We start from the raw sequence: 27,617 nt of genomic DNA, 5'->3' as shown, positions 1-27,617 counted from the left end.
AAGCTGAGACCAAAATTCAGTCCTCCCGACTTCCGGTCCAGTGCTCTTTCAGTCGTGCTCCAACTTCTGGCACTGCTTAGTTATGGGCCAGAGCAGATGTACTGGGCTACCTCAAACTCACAGGGCCTGGAGAGAGAGTGAAACTAAGGGAAAGCCCTGTGCCTGGAATGGAATTCTGTACCTCAAGCCAGACAGCAAGATTTTTTGTCTTTTGACACCTCTCTTTCTTACGTAAAACGTAAAACGGAAGCCTAGCCTACTTAATTCTCAGCTGCAGCTGAAAGCAGGGAGTGTGGGGGGTTGTTTTGCGGGAGCTTCCTGTCTGTGGAAAAGTCCCGCTGTAAAGGGAGTTTTCTGTATACAAGTGGTGACTGGATGGAACCCTCCATGGTTTCCAGCTTCTGCACACAGTTTCTGTATGAATTATGTTGTTTTGTTTTCTGCCGCGCTGCACGGCTTTCTGTATCTTAGTTCCCCGGCCAGGGACTGAATCCAGACTACAGCAGTGAAAGCTCGGAGTCCTAACCATCGGGCATCCAGGGAAAGCCTGCACACACGTTTTCTTACACCGGCTCAAATGAGCTCGCAGGGCAGCAGTGTGGTGCTGATCAGGGTATGTCAAAAATTTTCTGCTGGGCAAATTTGACGAGTGACCAGACACGACTTAGCCACTAAACCAGTAACAACAGCCACCATTTACTGCTTACAGCATCAGACACTGTCCACACCAAGTCGTTTCATTTCATATCTAGGAACGTGAGAATGGGTTGAATGATCTTTTCAAATGAGGAAATGGACGTTTAAAATTTTTCCCATTTATCAGATTCCAAAACTTTTTTTCGGTTTCTCTTTTTCTCCAGTTTCTACCTTGTTTCAAAACAGGAGAAGAGCGTGGCTTCCGAACTGCTTTTCTGGCCGCTTGGAGATGAGGAAACAGAGCGAGGAGGCCGGGGCCCCGCCCACTCTGCGGTGGGCGGGCCCCTCATAGCGCCTGTGGGCGGCCCGTCTGTGGGCGGGGCCGGGGAGCCGGAAGTGGCCTCGCGGAAGGGCACAGAGTGTACTGTAGTAGCTGACGGTCGTCGCGGGGCTCTGAGGGACGCGGCCCGATCTCCGTACACCAGAACTCCCAATTCTCCACGTTCTAGCTGCTGCCGCCTCCTCTTGGGACTATGGTGGTCCGCCTGCTGCTGCGCTCCTGGTCCCGGGGCCTTGCCATTGGCCCGGGAGCCCCCTGTCGGCCCCTGAGCACCGGCTTGGAGCCCAGCCAGTACCTGCAGCGCAGCATCGTGCCCACTATGCACTACCAGGACAGCCTGCCCAGGTGAGCCCGGCTTCCTGGTTCCCGTCGCCCACAGCCAGCCGGGGGTTCGGCCCCAGTCTTTCTCCAGTCACTCTTGTCTCTTTTACCGAACCCTCTTGCGTCCCGAGAGGTTTACCTGGGACGCTGCCGCATTCTCCAGTCTGAAAATCCCGTCGCACTGGAACTTTAGGAGGCTCAAGTTTTTCTTCCAGAATCCACCCCCTCCCCTCCTACCCCCTCCCGCCCCCGTCATAATTCTCTCAGATTTTCTCTCTTGAACTCTTCTCAGACTCCTCCAGAAACTCAACTTCCAATCAGATATCTAATCGTCTCTCACATCGCTCTCTGAAAAAATGCACAACCTGCATATGTCCAACATTACTCTTATGCTTCCAGCTAGGGTGTCCCTCGAATTCCTGCCCACAATATGGATCGGCCAGTTCCTGATACATAATACTGATAGTTACTCTCCTTCAACATCTCCCACCACCACCTTTTTCGCAGCTGCTGCCAGAACCCTCAGCCCCACTCCCCATGTCTCCAGTCCTCTTCTGTTTTAGCACCCGTCAGTCCCCCAAGCTGACTCAGATACTTACCTTGCCCTCCAAGTCCTGAGCATTCTAAGTCCAGTCTTCTGGAAACTTTTCACCCCTACCAAACTTTGCTCAACACTCCCCACCGTCCTCCCCCTAAAATATCCTCCGTAACCCACACTACTCCCTGCAACCTCAGCCCACCCTCAAAGAATTCTAGACAGCATCTTCAGTACTCCTCCTCAAATCTTACTTTATTGACATTAGATCCAGTTCAGTTCAGTTCAGTTGCTCAGTTGTGTCCGACTCTTTGCGACCCCATGGACTGTAGCACAACAGGCTTCCCTGTCTATCACCAACTCCCAAAGCTTATTAAAACTCATGACCTTTGAGTCCATGATGCCATCCAAACCATTTCATCCTCTGTCGTTCCCTTCTCCTCCCACCTTCAATCTTTTCCAGCATCAGGGTTTTTTACAGTGAGTCAGTTCTTCGCATCAGGTGGCCAAAGTATTGGAGCTTCAGCTTCAGCATCAGTCCTTCCAATAAATATTCAGGATTGATTTCCTTTAGGATGGACTGGTTGGATCTCCTTGCAGTCCAAGGGACTCTCAAGAGTCTTCTCCAGCACCACAGTTCAAAAGCATCACTTCTTCGGTGCTCAGCCTTCTTTATGGTCCAACTCTCACATCCATACATGACTACTGGAAAAACCACAGCTTTGACTAGATGGACCTTTGTCGGCAAAGTAATGTCTCTGCTTTTTAATATGCTGTCTAGGTTGGTCATAACTTTTCTTCCAAGGAGCAAGCGTCTTTTAATTTCATGGCTACAGTAACCATCTGCAGTGATTTTGGAGCTCCCCCAAATAAAGTCTATCACTGTTTCCATTGTTTCCCCATCTATTTGCCATGAAGTGATGGGACCAGATGCCATGATCTTAGTTTTTTGAATGTTGAGTTTTAAGCCAACTTTTTCACTCTCCTCTTTCACCCTCATCAAGAGGCTCTTTAATTACTCTTCACTTTCTGCCATAAGGGTGGTGTCATCTGCATATCTGAGGTATTTCTCCCAGCAATCTTGATTCCAGCTTTTACTTCATCCAGTCCAGCATTTCTCATGATGTACTCTGCATATAAGTTAAATAAGGAGAGTGACAATATATAGCCTTGGCGTACTCCTTTTCCTATTTGGAACCAGTCTGTTGTTCCATGTCCAGTTCTAACTGTTGCTTCTTGACCTGCCTACAGATTTCTCAGGAGGCAGGTCAGGTGGTCTGGTATTACCATCTCTTTCAGAATTTTCCACAGTTTGTTGTGATCCACACAGTCAAAGGCTTTAGCATAGTCAATAAAACAGAAGTAGATGTTTTTCTGGAACTCTCTTGCTTTTTCGATGACCCAATGGATGCTGGCAATTTGATCTCTGACTCCTCTGCCTTTTCTAAAACCATCTTGAACATCTGGAAGTTCACGGTTCACATACTGTTGAAGCCTGGCTTGGAGAATTTTGAGCATAACTTTACTAGTATGTGAGATGAGTGCAATTGTGCGGTAGTTTGAGCATTCTTTGGGATTGCCTTTCTTTGGGATTGAAATGAAAACTGATCTTTTCCAGTCCTGTGGCCACTGCTGAGTTTTCCAAATTTGCTGGCATATTGAGTGCAGCACTTTCACAGCATCATCTTTTAGGATTTGAAATAACTCAATGGGAATTCCATCACCTCCACTAGCTTTGTTTGTAGTGATGCTTCCTAAGGCTCACTTGACTTCGCATTCCAGGATATCTGGTTCTAGGTGAGTGATCACACCATCGTGGTTATCTGGGTCATGAAGATCTTTTTTGTGTAGTTCTTCTGTGTATTCTTGCCACTTCTTAATATCTTCTGCTTCTGTTAGGCCCATACTATTTCTGTCCTTTTTTGAGCCCATCTTTGCATGAAATGTTCCCTTGGTATCTCTAATTTTCTTGAAGAGATCTCTTGTCTTTCTCATTCTATTGTTTCCCTCTATTTCTTTGCATTGATCACTGAGGAAGACTTTCTTATCTCTCCTTGCTATTCTTTGGAACTTTGTAATCAAATGGATATATCTTTCCTTTTCTTCTTTGCCTTTTGCTTCTCCTTTTCACAGCCTCAGACAACCATTTTGCCTTTTTGCATTTCTTTTTCTTAGGGATGGTCTTCATCACTGCCTCCTGTACAGTGCCACGAACCTCTGTCCATAGTTCTTCAGTCACTCTGTCTATCAGACTTATCAGATCCCTTGAATCTATTTGTCACTTCCACTGTATAATCGTAAGGGATTTGATTTAGGTCATGTCTGAATGGTCTAGTGGTTTTCCCTACTTTCTTCAATTTAAGTCTGAATTTTACAATAAGGAGTTCATGATCTGAGCCACAGTCAGCTGTTGATCCTGACTGTGTAGAGCTTCTCCATCTTTGGCTGCAAAGAGTATAATCAATCTGAATTCAGTATTGACCGTCTGGTGATGTCCATGTGCAAAGTCATCTTTTGTGTTGTTGGCAGAGGGTGTTTGCTATGACTGGTGTGTTCTCTTGGCAAAACTCTATTAGCCTTTGCCCTGCTTCATTCTGTACTCCAAGGTCAAATTTGCCTGTTACTCCAGGTTGCTGTTGACTTTCTACTTTTGCATTCCAGTCCCCTATAATGAAAAGAACATCTTTTTTGGGTGTTAGTTCTAGAAGGTCTTGTAGGTCCTCATAGAACCGTTCGACTTCAGCTTCTTCAGCATTTCTGGTCAGGGCGCAGACTTGGATTACTGTCATATTGAATGATTTGCCCTGGAAACAAACAGAGATCATTCTGTCTCTTTTGAGATTGCATCCAAGTACTGCATTTTGGACTCTTTTGTTGACTATGATGGGTACTCCATTTCTTCTAAGAGATTCTTGCCCATCAGTTCAGTTCAGTTCAGTTCAGTCACTCAGTTGTGTCCGACTCTTTGCAACCCCATGAGTTGCAGCACGCCAGGCCTCCTTGTCCATCACCAACTCCCGGAGTTTACTTAAACTCATGTCCATCGAGTCATAGTAGTAGATATAATGGTCATCTGAGTTAAATTCACCCATTTTAGTCCATTTTAGTTCGCCGATCCCTAAAATGTCGATGTTCACTCTTGCCATCTCCTGTTAGACCACTTCCAATTTGCCTTAATTCGTGGACCTGACATTCCAGATTCCTATGCAGTATTGCTCTTTACAGCATCAGGCTTTACTTCCATCACCAGTCACATCCACAACTGGGTGTTATTTTTGCTTTGGCTCCATCTCTTCATTCTTTCTGGAGTTATTTCTCCACTGATCTCCAGTAGCATATTGGGCACCTACTGACCTGGAGAGTTCATCTTTCAGTGTCCTATCTTTTTGCCTTTTCATGCTGTTCATGGGGTTCTCAAGGCAACAATACTCAAGTGTATTAGATCCAGAGCACACCCAAATTCTATGCCTCTTCACCATAGCTACTCCCCCACCTAAACACTTCTTCCAGAATCTACTTCCCCATGAAACAGTCCCAATACATCTTCCTCTCTCCTTCCCTAACCCAGTATTTTCTTTAATTCAACTTCCAGTTTTCCCAGTCTTTGAACTCCCACCCTTAAATTAAGCTGCCAGGTCTCCTCCAGTATTAGCAGTTTCCCCAAATTCCTTCACCCTCTACAACCAAACTTTAACTTCTCTACCTGCTTACCAGTCAGTTCCTAGTGCAAAGCTCCAAATTTCTTTCAAAAATCCTTTTTACTTCCTTTCTAACCAAGCTGCCCATCAGGGATCTCGCAGTCCAGGGGTTGGAGACCTATTCTCCTTGTAAATAGAACCAAGATTGTCACAGACACCCCCACAACTACTAGGTTGCTCTTTTCCTCTACAACCAGGAACCCCTTAACCCTTAACTGCCCACCCCCACCTTCTCAGGAATATCATCTGAGGTGATTCTTGTGAAATTACAGTGTGCAAACTTCTAAAACAGACTAAAATGAGATTATCTAGTCCCAACCCTGCTGTTTAAATTTGGTAGGAGGTCTGGGAAGAGAAAGAAAAAGTCCCTGTCCCTGTGAGATAAGCAGCCTTGACCTCCTGTGTCTGAGCTGAGCCTGTATGTAGGGGAAAGGTGAGGGATGACAGAGTCTGTCTTTGCTTGCCAAGCCCAGCAGCAGTTGGCCTTTAACTTTTAGATAGGCCTGGGCTCCACCCAGGTTTAAGATCAGAGGGATTTTCTCCACTGTAGAATTGGAAAGCTGAGAAGAATATTAAAGTCAAGGAATATGAAGATCATTTCTTTCACTCCACACAACAAATACCCTGGAGCTACAAATAGTAGCACCCATCATCTGCATATAACTCTGTAAGCAATGACTCCCTCAGGCCTTCACTTCGTCACCTGTATGTTGAGAGTTAGATGAGATTCTTTATCTCTGAGATTCTGGAGAGGTAAATTGTATTATCTTTACTCTCATTTAGATGTCACACTTAATGAAAAGCCCGGGCTTGAAGTCTGGTAGAACTTAGTTTTAGATCCGGATCTGACACTCTATAACTTCAGGCAGTTCTGTCAACTTCTTTGAGCACTTACCTGCAAAGTAGTATCAGAATGCACAGTTCATAGGGCTGTTGTGAAGCTAGAGTGAGGTAAAATGCCAAAATAGTTGGCATCTTCTCTTGTTACTTGGCAAGAGAAGGACTAGCCTCTTAGTATCAGTATTAGGTGGTTCTACTGGACCTTCCTTCTTCCCTCAACCTTTTTCTGTCATATCACTGCCTTTTAATCAAGTGACTTTGGACTTGCTTTCTTCTAGGAAGCCTTGCAGTATCATTTGCTTGGTTTCCAGCTATTATGATTTTTTTCTTTGTTCTTTTTTAGTGTGGTCAAATATACAAAACATAAAATTTACCATTTTAACTATTTTTAGGTGTGCAATTCAGTTAAGTGTTTTTTTTTCAGGGTTATGTTTTATGCACTGAGCAGTTAATCTAAGAATATAAAACCGCAATTCTGGAGAAGACAAAGGGTGGATCAACGTGACCTACACATTTACATTATTAACTTGGTAAACATTGATTGACATGAATTTGGAGACCAATCAGTCATGGTGAGGAGCTTACTGTATAGTGGGGGAGATTTGACAGGTAAGCAGATATAGTTATGGTATAATGGGAAGCAGCATCTCATGGTGGTTACGGTCATGAGATAGGAGTCAGACTTGATTTTTAATCCAGCTCTACTTACTAGCTTCATGGCTGTGAGGAAATCATGTAACCTAAAAATGGGGTGTTAATATTACCTTCCTCTCAGGGTTGTTAAAGTTTAATACCCTGATATAAAATACTTAGCACAAAGCCAAGCATATAGCAAGTGCTCAGTAGATATTTCAAGTACTATAACTACCTTAAATATTTGTTGCATATTGCATTGTATGAGTGTGGTGGTGGGAGTGACTTAGTGCCTGGCAGGGAAAGGAAGCTTCATAGAGGAGGTGATATTTGAGTTGGAATTTGAAGATCACCACCTGAGAGGAGTGAGGGAAGGATAGAACAGCACGTGCTAAGAAACAGAAGTCTGAAAATGCATGACGTGTTCAGAAATTTTGAGAAGTTGATGGCAGGCCCAGCTCAAAGTAAAGAATCATCACTTGGGCCCTAAGTTACTAGAGTTGGACTGGTGTGTGTGTGTCTGTGTGTTGGCTGGGTTGGGGTAGTGGCACTGTATCTTTAAAAAAATGGTAATGGGCCACTATTTTAGGCCTGTAGTTGACCCACAGTCATTGTCAATTATCTTGTGATTTCTTTTAACCCCTAATCACTTTAGATGATAGCTGGTGTTCAAGACATAATGGGCATGTTCTCTAGAATTCACATGGGAGGCAGGTGAGGCCCAAATTTCCAAGGTGTGGAGGATAACAGAAACAGTAATGCTGTGAGCCCCAAAGGCATGTTCTGCAGATAAATTGTCTTGACAACCAGAATGATAACTAGATTGTGTAAAACTCCAAAAGATTTTATAGCTGTGTTCTTGCAGTTCAGTTCAGTTTAGTTGTCACTCACTCATGGCTGACTCTTTGTGACCCCATGAATCGCAGCATGCCAGGCTCGCAGCACGCCAGGCCTCCCTGTCCATCACCAACTCCCGGAGTTAACTCAAACTCATGTCCATCGAGTCGGTGATACCATCCAGCCATCTCATCCTCTGTCGTCCCCTTCTCCTCCTGCCCCCAATCCCTCTCAGCATCAGGATCTTTTCCAATGAGTCAACTCTTTGCATGAGGTGGCCAAAGTATTGGAGTTTCAGCTTTAGCATCAGTCCTTCCAATGAACACCCAGGACTGATCTCCTTTAGGATGGACTGGTTGGATCTCCTTGCAGTCCAAAGGACTCTCAAGAGTCTTTTCCAACACCACAGTTCAAAAGCATCAATTCTTTGGTGCTCAGCTTTCTTCACAGTCCAACTCTCACATCCATACATGACCACTGGAAAAACCATAGCCTTGACTAGATGGACCTTTGTTGGCAAAGTAATGTTTCTGCTTTTTAATATGCTATCTAGGTTGGTCATAACTTTCCTTCCAAGGAGTAAGCATCTTTTAATTTCATGGTTGCAATCACCATCTGCAGTGATTTTGGAGCCCCAAAAAATAAAGTCTGACACTGTTTCCACTGTTTCTCCATCTATTTCCCATGAAGTGATGGGACCAGATGCCGTTATCCTAGTTTTCTGAATGTTGAGCTTTAAGCCAACTTTTTCACTGTCCACTTTCACTTTCATCAAGAGGCTTTTTAGTTCCTCTTCACTTTCTGCCATAAGGGTGGTGTCATCTGCATATCTGAGGTTATTGGTATTTCTCCTGGCAATCTTGATTCCAGCTTGTGCTTCTTCCAGCTCAGCATTTCTCATGATGTACTCTGCATATCAGTTAAATAAGCAGGGTGACAATATACAGCCTTGATGCATGAGATAAGTGCTCGGGCCTGGTGCACTGGGAAGACCAGAGGGATCGGGTAGAGAGGGAGATGGGAGGGGGGATCCGGATGGGGAATACATGTAAATCCATGGCTGATTCATGTCAATGTATGACAAAAACCACTACAATATTGTAAAGTAATTAGCCTCCAACTAATAAAAATAAATGAAAAACAAACAAACAAACCAAAAAAAAATGGAATCACTAATAGTAAAAAAAAAAAAAAAAGAATTTAAAATAAAGTTAATTACTGTTACTGATTTAAAAAAAAAAAAAATATATATATATATATATAGCCTTGGCGTACTCCTTTTCCTATTTGGAACCAGTCTGTTATTCCATGTCCAGTTCTGTTGCTTCCTGACCTGCACACAGGTCTCTAAAGAGGCAGATCAGGTGGTCTGGTATTCCCATCTCTTTCAGAATTTTCCACAGTTTATTGTGATCCACATAGTCAAAGGTTTTGGCATAGTCATTAAAGCAGAAATAGATGTTTTTCTGAAACTCTTTTGCTTTTTCAATGATCCAGCAGATGTTGGCAATTTGATCTTCGGTTCCTCTGCCTTTTCTAAAGCCAGCTTGACCATCTGGAAGTTCATGGTTTATGTATTGCTGAAGCCTGGCTTGGATAATTTTGAGCATTACTTTATTAGCATGTGAGATGAGTGCAGCTGTGCGGTAGTTTGAGCATTCTTTGGCATTGCCTTTCTTTGGGATTGGGATGAACACTGACCTTTTCCAATCCTGTGGCCACTGCTGAGTTTTCCAAATTTGCTGGCATATTGAGTGCAGCACTTTCACAGCATCATCTTTCTGGATTTGAAATAGCTCAATGGGAATTCCATCACCTCCACTAGCTTTGTTTGTAGTGATGCTTTCTGAGACCCACTTGAGTTCACATTCCAGGATGTCTGGCTCTAGGTGAGTGATCACACCATCGTGATTATCTGGGTTGTGAAGATCTGTTTTGTACAGTTCTTCTGTGTATTCTTGCCACCTCTTTTTAATATCTTCTGCTTCTGTTAGGTCCCTACCATTTCTGTCCTTTATTGAGCCCATCTTTGCAAGAAATGTTCCCTTGGTATCTCTAATTTTGTTGAAGAGATCTCTAGTCTTTCCCATTCTGTTGTTTTCCTCTATTTCTTTGCATTGATCACTGAGGAAGGCTTTCATATCTCTCCTTGCTATTCTTTGGAACTCTGCATTCAAAGGAGTATATCTGTCCTTTTTCCCTTTGCTTTTAGCTTCTCTTCTTTTCACAGCTATTTGTAAGCCCTCCTCAGACAACCATTTTGCCTTTTTGTATTTCTTTTCCATAGGGATGGTCTTGATCCCTGTCTCCTGGTCAATGTCATGAACCTCCGTCCTTAGTTCATCAGGCACTCTATCAGATCTAGTCCCTTAAATCTATTTGTCACTTCCACTGTATAGTCATAAGGGATTTGATTTAGGTCATGTCTGAATGGTCTAGTGGTTTTCCCTACTTTCTTCAATTTAAGTCTGAATTTTACAATAAGGAGTTCATGATCTGAGCCACAGTCAGCTGTTGATCCTGACTGTATAGAGCTTCTCCATCTTTGGCTGCAAAGAATATAATCAGTATGATTTCAGTGTTGACCATCTGGTGGTGTCCATGTGTAGAGTCTTCTCTTGTGTTGTTGGAAGAGGGTGTTTGCTATGACCAATGCATTCTTTTGGCAGAACTCTATTAGCCTTTGCCCTGCTTCATTCTGTACTCCAAGGCCAAATTTGCCTGTTACTCCAGGTGTTTCTTGACTTTCTACTTTTGCATTCCAGTCCCCTATAATGAAAAGGACATCCTTTTTGGGTGTTAGTTATAGAACCGTTCAATTTCAGCTACTTCAGCGTTACTGGTTGGGGCATAGGCTTGGATTATTGTGATATTGAATGGTTTGCCTTGGAGATGAACAGAGATCATTCCGTTGTTTTTGAGATTGCATCCAAGTACTGCATTTCGGACTCTTTTGTCGACCATGATGGCTACTCCATTTCTTCTAAGGGATTCCTGCCCACAGTAGTAGATATAATGGTCATCTGAGTTAAATTCAACCATTCCAGTCCATTTTAGTTCACTGATTCCTAGAATGTTGACATTCACTCTTGCCATCTCCTGTTTGCCCACTTCCCATTTCCCTTGATTCATGGACCTAACATTCCAGGTTCCTATGAAATCTTGCTCTTTACAGCATCGGACCTTTCTTCTATCACCAGTCACATCCACAACTGGGTGTTGTTTTTGCTTTGGCTCCATCCCTTCATTCTTTCTGGAGTTATTTCTCCACAGATCTCCAGTAGCATATTGGGCACCTACCGACCTGGAGAGTTCATCTTTCAGTGTCCTATCTTTCTGCCTTTTCATACTGTTCATGGGGTTCTCAAGGCAAGAATACTGAAGTGGTTTGCCATCCCCTTCTCCAGTGGACCACATTCTGTCAGATGTCTCCACCATGACCCGTCTATCTTGGGTGGCCCCACACGGCATGGCTTAGTTTCATAGAGTTAGACAAGACTATGGTCTGTGTGATCAGATTGGCTAGTTTTCTGTGATTATGGTTTCAGTATGTCTGCCCTCTGATGGCCTCTCGCAACATCTACCGTCTTACTTGCGTTTCTCTTACCTTGGACGTGGGGTATCTCTTTACGGCTGTTCTAGCAAAGCGTCCTTACCTTGGACGAGGGGTATCTCCTCACAGCCGCCCCTCCTGACCTTGAATGTGGAGTAGCTCCTCTCGGCCCTCCTGCGCCCCTGTGTTCTTGCAGGGAGAATAATAAAACACCTACTGCTTGGAGGCTTCTTAGGTATTGATATCGAGTCACTTAGGAGATAAATCCGGTTGGTGCTAACTTTTCTTCCATCAACAAGTGGTGTTTAGATGGGGATGGAGTTCTTTGATAGAGGGTGGGGAAAGAGAACCCACATGGTTAAAATGAACCTGCCTTTTCAAGGCACCTGGTGAATAACCCCTCAAGGAGCTCAAGGAACTTTAGCTGTGCCTTTGAAACCACTTTTGGTGTTCTTGAGGAACTGGAGGAAGAGTTGTGCACATACTGAAAAGGCCACAGTAATGGCAGTTGTGGTAGCAAGTTATAGAAACCCCAGTTAAACTGGTTTTAACCAAAAGGAATGTGTGAACCCACAGACCTGAAAAATCCAGGTTGGGTTAAGAGGTCCAAATGATGTCATCAAGACCCTGTTTACCTTCCCACTCAACTCTTCATTTGTGACTCCATGCTCAGGTAGGCTCTCTCCTCATGATGCCATAGTGGCAGCCATCACCTAAGGCATAGCTTTTGCAGTCATTTCTTAGTAACTCAGATGTTAGAGATTCCCTTCCTCATCCTAACAGTTTAAAAAAAAATCCAAAACTCCTATAGTTAAGTCTTTAGGTTCTTGCTAGGTCTCATTGAGTTCGAACCAATAAGCTTTAAGCCCACCCCTAGGAGCTGGGCATGGAGTCAGCTCTACCTGAACTATAGGGACTTAAATAGAAAGGGTGCTATTACTAAAAGAAGTGAGAAAGTTTGGGGTAGGCAAAACACCAATATGGTGAAACCCCATTCCAGGCATTGAGGGAGAGATGATGAGCTAGTTCCCTAGGAACATGAGCAGGGTTTGAATCAATAGGACTTGACGACTGAGTAAATAAAAAAATGTATTTATCAGAAGAAAAGCAATGACAAACCTAGACAGTGTATTAAAAAGCAGAGACATTACTTTGCCGACAAAGGTCCATATTGTCAAAGCTATGAGTTTTCTAGTAGTCATGTATGGATGTGAGAGTCGGATCATAAAGGCTGGACCATAAAGGTTGAGCGCCAAAGAATTGATGCCTTTGAACTGTAGTGCTGGAGAAGACTCTTGAGAGTCCTTTCCACAGCAAGGAGATCAAACCAGTCAATCCTAAAGGGAATCAATCCTGAATATTCATTGGAGGGACAGATGCTGAGGCTGAAGTTCCAAAACTTTGGCCACCTGATGGGAAGAGCCGACTCATTAGAAAAGACCCTGATACTGGGAAAGATTGAAGGCAGGAGGAGAAGGGGATGACAGAGGATGAGATGGTTGGATGGCATCACTGACTCAATGGACATGAGTTTGAGCAAGCTGCAGGAGATGGTAAAGGACAGGGAAGCCTGGCGTGCTGCAGTCCATGGAGTCGCAAGGAGTGGGACACGACTGAGCAACTGAACAACAATCGAGTGCTTACTGTGTGCCAGGCACTGTTCTGAGTCTGTGACATGTGGTGCCTCATCAGATTTGCATACAACACTGGAAAGTACGTATTAGTATCATCTCCATTTTATGCATGAGGAAAGTTACATGCAGAGCAGCAGCATGCCCAGAGTCACACAGCTGTGAATGATGATGCCAGAGTCTGCCCTCTTCACCATTGTGTAGTTCTGCCTTGCCACTGGATGAATCAACACGATTCCTGAGGTTATGGTCACAGAATTGTAAAGGAGCCTTAGAAACAGTCTCTTTCAGTTCCTTCATCTTACTGAGGAAAAAATTGATTGATCACCAGAGATGAACATAGCTTATTTAGAAAAATTTCTAACAGCTTTATTGAGTTAAAATTCACATGCCATAAAATTGACACTTAAAAAATTGAGATATAGTAGATTTACAGTATTATATAAGTTTCAGGTGTACAACATAGTGACTGATAATTTTTAAAGATTGTACTCCATTTATAGTTAATATATAATGGTGGCTACATTTGATATGCTATACGATACATCCCTGTAGCTTATTTTGTACATAGTAGTTTGTACCTCTTAACCCCCTACCCCTGTTTTGCCTTTCACTGCTTCCTTCTCCCCACTAGTAACCACTTAGTTTGTTTTCTATATCTGTGCTTCTTGTTATATTCACTAGTTTTATTTTAAAATTTCACATATAAATGATATCATACAGTATTTGTCTTTCTCTGTCTTACATATTTCACTAAGCATAATACCCAAGAATATCCATTCCTCACAGGACTCCTGGTGAGCTGGGCATGACTTGACTGTCCACCCCTTGGTTGGCTGGCCCATGGATAGACCCATGTTTCTCTTTTGGATGATCCTCTGTCAAAAATACACCAATAAATTTAAAAAAATAGAACTTTTTTTCATCTTAGGAGAGAAAAAGACTGTTGTTCAAAGTAAGGGCAGAATTAAAATCCATGCCAGTACAGCGTTAACACAGGTATTCTAATTATGGCAGGAATCAGAAATATTTTGGCTGCTTCTGCTTCCCCATTTTGAATTTGTTAGTATATTTACTAATTTAGCTTATGAAAATCATCATTAATACATTAAAAGGTTATTCTTCTACCTAGAAAATAAAAGGAGTACTGTCGATACTTATATTCATCTATTCTCGTTTGTCAGTGGGTTAGGCTTCCTATTTTGTTTTTTTGTGGTTTTGTTTTGTTTTTTTTGAAAGAATTTAATTATCCAGTAATTATTTATGAGTTTGGGTTGGCAAGCTAACTAACCTCTTCCACATCTTGTCACCATTACACTGACCTTGTTTTCTCCCCAGGCTGCCTATTCCCAAACTTGAAGACACCATTAGGAGATACCTCAGTGCACAGAAGCCTCTGTTGGATGACAGCCAGTTCAGGTAAATGCTGAGAAACCCAAATGACCATGGTTGGGTGGTTCAGGAGTAGCTGACCAGTGGTGGCGGACCAATCTTCGGGGAGTGTCTTGATTTGACTGGGTCCTCAGGCACCTGAGACCTAGTCTTTAAATTTGCAAGTTCAGGAAATAGATTTTCACTCATGAAGGGCTGACCAAGCCCTAAGGTGAGACTCTTTAACTTGACTGAATAGGCAATGGTTTAGACACTAGAATGCCAAATTTGTACTGCCCTGGCAGATTTTACTTCGTCAGCTAGCTGGCACTGGTCTTTGCAGAGGGCATGTTCCCTTGGTAGGGAGCTTCTTTGAGGAGAGCAAGTGGCAGACCAGAAGTTTGCTTGCTGAGCTTATGTACTGGGTTGGATAGTATGTCCCCTAAATTCACTCCCTTCCCAAAATCCTCAGTATGTGACCTTATTGGAAAGAGGGTAGTTGTATGTGTAATTACTTAAGAGCAGTTCAGTTCAGTCACTTAGTCGTGTCTGACTCTTTGTGACCCTGTGGACTGCAGCATGCCCAGCTTCCCTGTCTATCACCAACTCCCAGAGCTTGCTCAAACTCATGTCCTTTAAGATGAGGTCATACTATTAATAGAGAAGGCTTAGTCTTTATTCCAGTCCTTTGAAGGGATAAAGAGACAGCCATGTAAAGACAGAGGCAGGTTGGAGTGTAGTAACAGACTAAGGAATGCCAAGGATACCTGATAACACCACAAGCGAAGAGAAAGGCCTGGAACAGATTCTCCCCGAGAGTCTTCAGAGAGAATATGGTCTTGTCAGCACCTTGATTCTGTACTTCTAGCCTCCAGAACTATGAGAAAATACATTTCTGTTGTCTTAAGCCATCTGATCTGTGGCAGTTTGTCTTGGCAGTTGTGGGAAACTAATTCAGCCTGGAAGTGGAAAATAATCTTGGATATTGTAAAAAAAAAAAAAAAAAATGGATTCCATCAGGCTGTTGTATCCTGGTGTGGTACTCTTTTTCCACAATGGGAATTTGTTGTGCAGAACACTGGCCTTGTCATTAGAATCATATAGAGTCCTTCAATGGACAGTGATGGAAAAAAAACAGATGAACTCTCCACTGTGTTTCTGTTGTTGTTTAGTCATTAAGTCATGTCCATCACTTTTGCGACCCCATGGACTATAGCCTGCCAGGCTCCTCTGTCTATGGGATTTTTCAGGCAGGAATACTGAAGTGGGTTGCCATTTCCTTCTCCAGGGGATCTTCCCAACCCAGGAATTGAACCCACATCTCCTGAATTAGCAGGCAGATTCTTTTATCACTGAGCCACCAGGGAAGCTAATCCACTGCTTTTAAATATTCCATATTAGTCACTTGAAGCTTCTCTTGACATGGTAATGATTTAATAGCTACCCGTTATTAAGTATTACTTGTCAAACTATCCTAAATCCTTAGCTTTATAAATATTTTAAAAATCATGTAACGTGGTATATTTCTGGGTTAATGTATAAAGAAACTGAGACTGAGAAAGATCGAGTAACTTGTCCAAGGTCATACAATTTGAAAGTAACAGAGCTAGAATTTAAACTTAGCTCTTCTTGATTCCAAAGCTTTTGGAGTCATTTTCTCCATGTCAAGCTGCCTCCTAGATTACACGTTGTTTTATAAGATGTGGACTCATCTCTCTGATCCGTCATTTTAAGAAAATATCTTAGATTTATCTGCTTAGATTGATTCTCTTCTTCTGATTAGAGGTACTTTCTGGTCTCAGTTCCCAGATTCTAGGGATATGCTAGGGAACCCAAAGTTCTGTGATGCATTTGTGGCCATGAATCTAAAAACCACCTATTCCCTGTCATGGTTTGATTATGTCTTTTCTTGAACGTTTCAGGAAAACAGAACAGTTGTGTAAGGGTTTTGAAACTGGAATTGGAAAAGAACTACATGAGCAGCTGGTCGCTCAGGACAAGCAGAATAAACATACAAGCTACATTTCAGGTGGGTAGGCAGGACTGTGAACATGTTATTTCCAGAGCCTTCCATAATGGAAAACAGAGCATCTTCTCTCCTGCTTTGGTCTCACAGGTATTTTTGCTGAGACCAAAAACATTTGTGAAGTGTTGTCTCATCCTCTCTTCCTGAGGTGAACATTAAGGCTGAGTGAGTTCTTCCTCCACTGAGGTGTTGTCTGGAGTCTGTGATGGAAAAAAACAGATGAACTCTCCACTGTGTTTTTGTTGTTGTTTAGTCATTAAGTCATGTCCACACTTTTGCGACCCCATGGACTATAGCCTGCCAGGCTCCTCTGTCTATGGGATTTTTCAGGCAGGAATACTGAAGTGGGTTGCCATTTCCTTCTCCAGGGGATCTTCCCAACCCAGGTCAAGAGCAGTGGCTTGCCTGCTCTGTAGATAGGATCAGGACAGAACCTAATCATTGGTTCTATCTGAAAAAGATGCAGGATTTAGTCCTGGGTCCTGTATGTATCATTCTAGGTCCTTCATTGTGTGGCCCAGCTGCCTGCTCCAGCCTCGTTTCTTACCCTCCTCCCTGACACACCCATGCTTCAGCAAAACTGAGTAGCTTCTTCCCTCGACCCCTTAGTCTTTTCATTCTTCTGGGCCTTAATCCATGTTGTTCCCACCACCTTTTTTTACCTGGAAAATTCTTCCTTTAAGACCCAGTTAAGACGGTTGTCAGAGGTTGGGAGTAGGGGGCTGGCAAAAGGGTGAAGAGGATCAAAAGATAAAGACTTCCAGTTGAATGCAATATACAACTTGGTGACTGTAGTTAATACTGTATTGTGTATTTGAAAGTTGCTGTGAGTATGGATCTCAAAAATTCTAATAAGAAAAAAAGTTTTATAAGTGTGTATGGTGATGGATGTGCTGAGCATTTTACATATACACAAATATCAAATCATTATGTTGTACACTTGAAGCTAATATAATGTTATATGTCAATTACATCTCAATTTGAAAAAAGCAGAAAAGACCAGATCTGGGTAGGATGATTTTTCTACGAAACCTTTCAGCCCTTCCCATTCAGAGTTGGTTGCTTCCACTTCTGTTCCCACTGCACTTCTTTTAACTCAGTTTATGTTTGTAGTAAGGTTATACATGCATATCATTTAAAGAATCAAATAGTTTTCTCATGCTTGTTATGAGAAGCAGCAGTTTCCTGACCTTGACTTAATTTCTCGCTTCTCATTTTGCCCCATTCTCTAAATTACTTATTCATATCAATGCATCTTTTTTAGTTTTAGGCATTATCTATTGATGTCTCACTGTAAAAGATTAGGCTTCATCGGTCTCTTGTATCCTCAGCACATTTCCATCCCCTTATTGTCACAGTGTGCTATGCTGTGCTTAGTCGCTCAGTTGTGTCCAACTCTTTGTGATCCCATGGGCTGTAGCCCACCAGGCTCCTCTATCATGGGATTCTTCAGACAAGGATACTGGAGTGGGTAGCCATTCCCTTCTTCAGGGGACTTCCCAACCCAGGGATTGAATGCAGGTCTCCTGCAATTCAGGCAGATTCTTTACCGACTGTGCCACCAGGGAAACTACCTAGTGTTTATACTGTTATAATCATGTAAACATTGTTGTCAGCTGAGTTATGTAGCACATTGGAATTGTTTTTCCTTTTCCATACTAACTTTGTTTTCTCTGTAATTAATAATTATACCTTCTTTTGTTTCGCTTTCTTTGTGCCTAATACTTTATCTGGGAATTTTTTTTTTTTAACTTCTCATCTTCCTTAATGGTCTTTCTCCAGTTTGCTTTTTTTCCTGTTTGTTTTACCCTTTTTTCTTCCTTAAGATGTTTCATAACCCTTCCCTGTTGTCTTAGACCTGAATGAGATATTAAAAATTGTGGAAATTTCTATAGATGAGAGTGGGCTTGTCAGTCACAGCTTCACTGTAATGTGATCAGCTAAACCACTTCCTTGGGGCGCCCCTAATGTTGGTGTCTTTGGGTTATTTAGACTTCTTAGAGAAGGCTTTTCCAGTTAACTGACAAAAGGTATATTCCTAGTTGCTGCTGTTGCAGAAGTGGGATTAAGGGAAGAAGACTTGAGTTCTCATCTGTGACTTATGTCTCCCAATTTTACTTTTTCCAGTGAATAAAACTTAAATCTTCTACTGGAGTAGGGAGGGAATCTGGGGGGTGAGGTTCTAATTAAACAGCCCTTCAACTAGATGTACCTAGGCTACTACATCCTGAGCCATCTGGAGTTCTGCTGTTTAAGTCATATTGTTTCCTGGCTTTCTCTGCTGCCAACTTAGGGTTGGCTTTCTCTGACTTTGCTAGATAATTTTGCAATTTCCAATATTTGTTCTTTTCTTCTCTCTCATTCTCTTTGCCTTATTGGCTTATGTCTCTTTAAAATTCTTTTACTCAAGGGATCAGAAGCATAAATTCATGTCTTCTTTCATCAAATCTATCTTACTCCCATTTTAATGAATTGCATTCTATTTTAATTCTGTTTATCTCCTTCACCAGAGTTCTTCTGAATTGAAGTCCATGCTCTATCCTCAGGCCCAGGGCCTGGCATGGCACTGATTCTCAAGGAATGAATGGATCAACAAATGAATAATAGATAAATTTTTGTCCATTAATCCTTCCCCAATGCTCTATGTATAAAAACTACTTCTTCCCCTTGAAGATACCCCATATTTGTAGAGTTCACCCATGCTTGCTAATCTAACCAGGAACTTCACTTGAAAACATGTTTTCTAATAAGATACTGCTTCTGGAATTTTTACAAGCATCCACAGGAATACAGAGGGCTAGTTTGAGTGGCTCATATGCACTAAGTTATTTCTAATTGCCTTATTTCCTAAAAGAGGAAGTAATGTATATAATACACAGAATGATGGCAAAAACTTTGTCATTTTAGGGAGACAGTCACGTATGGATGTTGCCCCTGAAAGGAGGTGAAGCACAAGAGGGGTGGGAATTAACAACTGTTCTGTTTCAGTGTGAATGCAAGTGAGGAATTACTGTTTTTTATTTCTGTAAGTGTTAAGGAGGAAAACAGAATGAGGAGGAAAAAGCAAGTAATAAATATTAAAGAAATGTAAGTCAAAACCACAGTGATGGTTATCCACTAGAAAGGCTCCAATCAAATAAGACTGATAGTAACATTAACAACAATACTAGAGATGGCTCTACACATGGACATCACCATATGGTCAATACTGAAATCAGATAAATTATATTCTTTGCAGCCAAAGATGGAGAAGCTCTATACAGTCAGCAAAAACAAAGTCAAAAGCTGCCTATGGCTTAGATCATGAACTCCTTATTGCCAAATTTGGACTTAAATTGAAGAAAGTAGGGAAAACCACTAGACCATTCAGATATGACCTAAATCAAATCCCTTACGATTATACAGTGGAGGTGACAAATAGATTTAAGGGATTAGATCTGATACACAGAGTGCCTGAAGAACTATGGACGGAGGTTTGTGACATTGTACAGGAGGCGGTGATCAAGACCATCCCCAAGAAAAATAAATGCAAAAAGGAAAAATGGTTGTCTGAGGAGGCCTTACAAATAGCTGTGAAAAGAAGAGAAGTGAAAGGCAAAAGAAAAAAGGGAAAGATACATCATCTGAGTGTAGAGTTCCAAAGAATAGCAAGGAGAGATAAGAAAGCCTTCCTCAGTGATCAATGCAAAGAAATAGAAGAAAACAATAGAATGGGAAAGACTGGAGATCTTTTTAAAAAATTAGAAATACCAAGGGAACACTTCATGCAAAGATGGGCACAAAAAAGGACAGAAACAGCATGGACATAACAGAAGCAGAAGATATTAAGAAGAATTGGCAAGAATACACAGAAGAACTATACAAAAAAGATCTTCATGACCCAGATAACCACAATGGTGTGATCACTCATCTAGAACCAGACATCCGGAATATGAAATCAAACAGGACTGAGGAAACATCACTATGAACATAGCTAGTGGAGGTGATGGAATTCCAGATGAGCTATTTCAAATCCTAAATGATAATGCTGCAAAAGTGCTGTGCTCAAAATGGCAGCAAATTTGGAAAAGTCAGCAGTGGCCACAGGACTGGAAAAGATCAGTTTTCATTCCAATCCCAAAGAAGGGCAATGGCAAAGAACATGCAAACTACTGCACAATTGCACTCATCTCACACGCTAGCAAAGTAATGCTCAAGATTTTCCAAGCCAGGCTTCAACAGTACGTGAATCAAGAACTTCCAGATGGTCAAGCTGGATTTAGAAAAGTCAGAGGAACCAGAGATCCAATTGCCAATATCCATTGGATCATCAAAAAAGCAAGAGAGTTCCAGAAAAACATCTACTTCTGCTTTATGGACTACACCAAATAAATTGTTGTGTTTATCACAACAAACTCTGGAAAATTCTGAAAGAGACTGGAATACCAGACCACCTGACCTGCCTCCTGAGAAATCTGTATGCAGGTCAGGAAGCAGCAGTTAGAACTAGACATGGAACAACAGCCTGGTTCCAAATCTGGAAAGGAGTACATCAAGGCTGTATACTGTCACCCTGCTTATTTAACTTATATGCAGAGTACATCATGTGAAATGCTGGGCTGGATGAAGCACAAGCTGGGATCAAGATTGCCAGGAGAAATATCAATAACCTCAGATATGCAGATGTCATTACCCTTATGGCAGAAAGCGAAGAGAAACTGCAGAGCCTCTTGATGAAAGTGAAAGAGGAAAGTGAAAAAGCTGGCTTAAAACTCAATATTAAAAAAAAAATGAAGATCATGGCATCTGGTCCCATCCCTTCATGGCAAATAGATGGAGAAACAATGGAAACAGTGAAAGACTTTATTTTCTGGGGCTCCAAAATTACTGCAGATGGTGACTGCAGCCATGAAATTAAAAGATGCTTGCTCCTTGGAAGAAAAGCTTGACAGCATATTAAAAAGCAGAGACATTACTTGCCAACAAAAGTCCCATCTAGTCAAAGCTATGGTTTTCCAAGTAGTCATGTATGGATGTGACAGTTGGACCGTAAAGAAGGCTGAGTGCTGAAGAATTGATGCTTTTGAACTGTGGTGTTGAAGAAGACTCTTGAGAGTCCCTTGGACTGCAAGGAGATCCAACCAGTCCATCCTAAGGAAATCAGTCCTGAATATTCATTGGAAAGACTGATGGTGAAGCTGAAACTCCAATACTTTGGCTATCTGATCTGAAGAGCTGAGTCTTTGGACAAGACCCTGATGCTGGGAAAGATTGAAAGCAGGAGGAGAAGGGAACAACAGAGCACAAGATGGTTGGATGGCATCACTGACTCAATGGACATGAGTTTGAGAAAGCTCCAGGAATTGGTGATGGACAGGGAAACCTGGTGTGCTGCAGTCCAGTGGGTCTCAAAGAGTTGGAAACAGTTGTGCAACTGAACTGAACTGAATGGTGACAGATGTTGCCAAGGATGTGCAGAAATTGGAACCCTTGTACACTGCTGGTGGTAATGGTGCAGGCACTTTGGAAGACACCTTGGCAATTCCCCAAAAGATTAAACATAGAGTTCTGGTTCAAGATGGTGAAGTAGAAGGACATGGAATTCACCTCCTCTCAGAAATATTTCTACATATGGAACAGTTCTCACAGAATATCTACTGAAAGCTTGCAGAAGATCCCATACAATCAAAGCTGCAAGGAAGGTCCCCACTTAACTGGGTAGGATGAAGGGAAAAGGGAGAAGAGGAAGTGGGACAGGACCTGCACTCCTGGGAGGGAGCTGTGAAAGATGACCACTTCCCTCACCCTGGCAACCTCCTTCACTGACTACGAGATCCACCAGGACAGATGGGGAGCTTCAGAGGCTGGAGAGGAGAGTGTAGGGGCTGGCTTGCCACCCTGCAGAGTAGAGAGACCCCACAGGTGGTCCAGGCCATATTGCCTCACTTCTGAGCCCAAGACACCTGCCTGCTGGTGTGGGCAGCGACTGGGTGCTGAAACTTAGGTTTCAGAGGGCAGACCCAGGGGTGGGACGTGGTTTGGCTATGGGGAAACAGCCCAAAGGGCTTGGAGTATGGCCAGGCTGAACAAAGGGTGTGCATGTGATTGATGGTATTGGCACAAAAGCAGACTTATGTATCAGTGGAACAGAATAGAGAGCCCAGAAATAAATCCACACACCTACGGTCAATTAATCTATCACAAAGTAGGCAAGAATATACAGTGGACACAAGACAGTCTCTTTAATAAGTGGTGCTGGGAAAACTGGACAACTACATGTAAAAGAACAAAGTTAGAACATTCTCTAATACTATATACAAAAATAACTCAAAATGGTTAAAGACCTAAGTATAAGTTACTGTAAAGATAAGTTACTATAAGAAAAGTTACTATAAAGCTACAAGAGAAAAACATAAGGAGAATACTCTTTGACATGAACCATAGCAATGTTTTTTTTAGGTCTCTCTTCTAGAGTAATGCAAAAATAAGTGAATGGGACCTAATTAAACTTAAAAGCTTTAAAAGCACAGCAAAGGAAACCATAAACAAAACAAAAAGACAACCTGTGAAATGAGAGAAAATATTTGCAAATGATGTAACCAACAGGGATTAGTCTCCAAAATGTACAAACAGCTCATACAGTTCAATATAAAAAACAAACAGCCCAATCAAAAAAATGGGAAGAAGACCTAAATAAACATTTCACCAAAGAAGACATATAGAGATAGCCAATGGGCACATGAAGAGATGCTCAACATCACTAATTATTTGAGAAAAAAAATGAGGTGTTGCCTCACATCAATCAAAATAGTCATCATTAAAAAGATCCACAAATAATAAATACTGGAGAGGGCGTGGAGAAAAGGGAACCCTCCTACACTATTGGTGGGAATGTAAATTGGTGCAGCCACTATGGGGAACAGTATGGAGGTTCCTTTAAAAACTAAAAATAGGGTTACTATATGATCCAGCATATATGCATATATATGGGCATATATCCGGAGAAAAACTCTACTTTATAAAGGTACATGCTCCCCAGTGTTCATAACTGCACTACTTACAATAGCCAAGACATGAAAGCAGCCTAAATGTCCATCAACAGATGAATGGATAAAGAAGATGTGGGGTGTATGTGTGTGACACACACACACAATGAAATAATGCCATTTGCAACAGCATGAATGGACCTAGAGATTATCAAATGTACTAAAGTAAGTCAGAGAAAGATAACCATCATATGTTATCACATGTGGAATCTAAAATGTACAGATGAGCTTATTTCTAAAACATGTTTGAGACAGACTCACAGACATGAAAATAAACTTATGATTGCCAAAAGGGGAAAGGTGGTGGGGAAGGGATAAATTAGGAGTTTGGGATTAACAGATACCAATATATCTAAGATAGATAAACAGCAAGGACCTACTATATAGCACAAGGAACTATATTCAATATCTTGTAATAATCTATAATGGATGAAAAAGACTAGGTATATGTATAACTGAATTACTTTGCTCTACACCTGAACTAACACGACATTGTAAATCAACTATACTTAAATAAAAAAAAGAAAAAAATTTAAAAAAATCTCAGTCAAAAAGCAAAGGGTTAGAGTAGACTTCCCATATGACCTAGCAATCCTTTCCCTAGCTGTATCTTCCAAGAGAACTGAGAACATATGTCCACACACAAAAAAGCACTAAATTATAATAACCAACAAGTGGAAACAATCCAAATGTCCATCTACAGATGAATGGATAAATAAGATACAGTATATTATTGGAACATTACTTAGCAATAAAAAGAAATGAAGAACTGATACATGCTACAGTGTGGATGAACCTCTAAAACATTATTATAAGTGATAGAGTGTGTGTTCAATTGCTTAGTCATGTCGACTCTTTGCAGCCACATGGACTGTAGCCCGCCAGGCTCCTCTGTTCAAGAAGTTTTTCAGGCAAGAATACTAGAGTGGGTTGTTTTTTTGTACTGCAGTGGATTTTCCTGACCCAGGGATCGCACCCACATCTCTTGTGTCTCCTACATTGGCAGGTAGGTTCTTTACCACTAGAGCCACTGGGAAGCTCATAAGTGATAGAAGTCAGATGCGAAAGACCACATATTATATGATCCCATTTAATGTTCTTGAATTATTGCAAATCAAAAAAAAAAAATCAGAAAATTCCATCCTCTGAAAGTAAATGTCATTTCTTCTGAATATGCTTGATTTTTTTTTTTCTTTCTCACATTCTCTCTTTACGAACTCTTTATTGTTCACTTTTATTTTTTAGGCCCCTGGTTTGATATGTATTTAACTGCTCGAGATTCTGTTGTCCTGAACTTTAATCCGTTTATGTCATTCAACCCTGATCCAAAGTCCGAATATAATGACCAGCTCACCCGGGCAACCAACATGACTGTCTCTGCCATCCGGTTTCTGAAGACACTTCGGGCTGACCTTCTGGAGCCAGAAGTGTTCCATTTGAACCCTGCCAAAAGTGATACTGATACCTTCAAGAGATTCATACGCTTTGTGCCTTCCTTTCTGTCTTGGTATGGTGCCTACTTGGTCAATGCGTATCCCCTGGACATGTCCCAGTATTTTCGGCTTTTCAATTCAACTCGTTTACCCAGACCCCATCGAGATGAACTCTTCACTGATGACAAGGCCAGACACCTCCTGGTCCTACGAAAAGGAAATTTCTACATCTTTGATGTCCTGGATCAAGATGGAAACATTGTGAGTGCCTCCGAAATCCAGGCTCATCTGAAGTACATTCTATCAGACAATAGCCCAGCCCCCGAGTTTCCGCTTTGCTATCTGACTAGTGAGAACCGGGACATCTGGGCAGAGCTCAGACAGAAGCTGGTGAATGATGGCAACGAGGAGACCCTGAGAAAAGTGGACTCGGCTGTGTTCTGTCTCTGCCTAGATGACTTCCCCATTAAGGACTTTGTCCACTTGTCCCACAGCATGCTGCACGGTGACGGCACAAACCGCTGGTTTGACAAATCCTTTAACCTCATTATAGCCAAGGATGGCACTGCTGCCATCCACTTTGAGCATGCCTGGGGCGATGGGGTTGCAGTGCTCAGGTTTTTTAATGAAGTGTTTAAAGATAGCACTCAGGCCCCTGCCATCACTCCCCAGAGCCAGCCAGCCAGCACTGACTCTTCTGTGGCCGTACAAAAACTCAACTTCAAGCTGAGCGATGCTTTAAAGGCTGGCATTAGCGCTGCTAAGGAAAAATTTGATGCCACCGTGAAAACCCTCACCATTGACTACATCCAGTTTCAGAGAGGAGGCAGAGAATTCCTGAAGAAGCAGAAGCTGAGCCCTGACTCGATGGCTCAGCTGGCCTTCCAGATGGCCTTCCTGCGGCAGTACGGGCAGACGGTGGCCACCTACGAGTCGTGTAGCACTGCAGCATTCAAGCACGGCCGCACCGAAACCATCCGCCCAGCCTCCGTCTTCACAAAGAGGTGCTCCGAGGCCTTTGTCAGGGAGCCTTCCAAGCACAGCGCTGGAGAGCTTCAGCAGATGATGGCCAAGTGCTCCACGTACCACAACCAGCTGACCAGAGAAGCAGCGATGGGTGAGACGGGGCTGGGGAGCCTGCTGTTTGATCTTGTCGCCCTCAGCTCTGGGGTGTGCCTCAGTACTATTATGATTTCCACCCTTCTCTAGGCTTAATCCTTCTGCCAACTGATTATTATTTTTCCCTTGGCAGTCTGAACAGCCAGACTAGCCACTAGGGACAGAGCATTCTCTCCCCTTGAGCAGGAATGGGGCGATGCATCTGACTTAAATGCATCATCCTCATTTAAGGTCCTTTCAGCTGTGTCACATACTCTCTTCCTGTTATTTATTGGTTGTCAGCCTCATTTTTGACAATGCAGGGTTTCTAAGCCCCCGGCCTCTCTTACGTCAGCCCAGTTGTAGTGTGTTGGCTGTGTGTAAATAGGCCATCTCAGAAGCTCTTCCCTACCTAAGTGGCATCATTTTGCTCCTTTCTGATAAAATTCAAGACCTAGGAAGGACCTGAGGGATCACATAGTCCAGTCCTTTCCTATGGCAAAGTCCTGGAACTGGAAGCAATCTCCAAGATATTCTGGTCTCAGCCTTCTCTATTTTATAGGTAGGAAGCTGAGACCACCGGCCCAGGATCACACAGCAGATTAGCAGGAAAGCTGAGATTAGAACCTGGTCAAACACCCTTTCTGTTTTGTTCCACTGACTTCATCTTGTCCTTTTTACTTGATTTGGGCTTTTTGGTTTTACCTTAGTTTTTAAGTCCATGGTGTGCTCTCCACATACTTTTTGTGACTGTTTAAGCTGATTCAATCTCAGAATTTTAAATATTAGGTTTATCTTAGGCTGATTTTTAGCTCAGCTGTTCACTGCTTTTTTAAAAAGAATATTCTAGAATGTACTGCTCCAGAATTTAGCAAGGTGGAGGTGTGAATGCAGAGGCTGAAAAACCCTTCTTCCACTCAAGGCTGCTGTGAAGGATATTCCTACCTTGGGTGGGAGGCGTGACTAAGTGAGGTCCCTTTCAGTTCTGAAAGTCTGATTTTCCATTTTGTCTCTGACAGGCCAGGGCTTTGATCGACACTTGTTTGCTCTGCGCTACCTGGCAGCAGCCAAAGGGATCAGCATGCCTGAGCTGTTCCTGGACCCTGCATATAGGCAGATAAACCACAACATCCTGTCCACCAGCACGCTTAGCAGCCCAGCAGTGAACATCGGCTGCTTTGCCCCCGTGGTCCCTGATGGTTTTGGCATTGCATACGCTGTTCAAGACAACTGGATTGGCTGCAATGTCTCTACCTACCAAAGCCGCAACGCCCGTGAGTTTCTTCAGTGTGTGGAGAAGGCCTTAGAAGACATGTTTGATGCCTTAGAAGGCAAAACTATCAAAACCTAGCTTCTGGGTGAGTGAAAAGCCTCTGTTTCATCAGCATGAAAACTGGGGCCTCTGTAGGCAGTAGGCACTATTCTGTGACTAATGAAACTAATTATGAGGTGCCTGAGCACCATTGCTATAAGATTTGAGCCTTAAAACCATGGTTTTTAAAGCTAAACATATGATTTCCAAGATCATAACTAAAGATATGTGAGATTTCGGTTTTAAGGACATTATCAGGAGGTAAGACTTGGAAAATAACTCAGATGTACTTATTGTTGAAGCAGAAATAAAATTTAATTCTTTCTTA

At 42.4% G+C, this 27,617-nt stretch overlaps 1 protein-coding gene across 1 annotated transcript; it reads left to right on the top strand.

Moving 5' to 3' along the window:
• The first annotated feature begins 1,030 nt into the window (after window positions 1-1,030).
• On the top strand, window positions 1,031-27,617 carry CPT2 (carnitine palmitoyltransferase 2). The gene is made up of 5 exons (XM_020871422.2): window positions 1,031-1,321; window positions 14,363-14,443; window positions 16,318-16,424; window positions 24,692-25,996; window positions 26,997-27,617. Exons 1-5 carry the CDS (start codon window positions 1,170-1,172, stop codon window positions 27,326-27,328), a joined length of 1,977 nt encoding a protein of 658 aa, XP_020727081.2. The 5' UTR covers window positions 1,031-1,169; the 3' UTR covers window positions 27,329-27,617.

Source organism: Odocoileus virginianus, chromosome 5, assembly GCF_023699985.2.
Source record: "Odocoileus virginianus isolate 20LAN1187 ecotype Illinois chromosome 5, Ovbor_1.2, whole genome shotgun sequence".
NCBI classification, from domain to species: Eukaryota; Metazoa; Chordata; class Mammalia; order Artiodactyla; family Cervidae; genus Odocoileus; species Odocoileus virginianus.
Note: the sequence above shows the minus strand (reverse complement) of the source record. Positions and strands in the feature narration are given on the sequence as shown.

Excerpts from the sequence above, each read along its gene's own strand:
- CPT2 (XM_020871422.2), top strand. The coding sequence starts at position 1,170 with ATGGTGGTCCGCCTGCTGCTGCGCTCCTGGTCCCGGGGCCTTGCCATT. Across the intron at positions 14,444-16,317 it reads TTGGATGACAGCCAGTTCAG|GAAAACAGAACAGTTGTGTA; the intron begins GTAAATGCTGAG and ends TGAACGTTTCAG. Across the intron at positions 16,425-24,691 it reads ACATACAAGCTACATTTCAG|GCCCCTGGTTTGATATGTAT; the intron begins GTGGGTAGGCAG and ends TTTATTTTTTAG.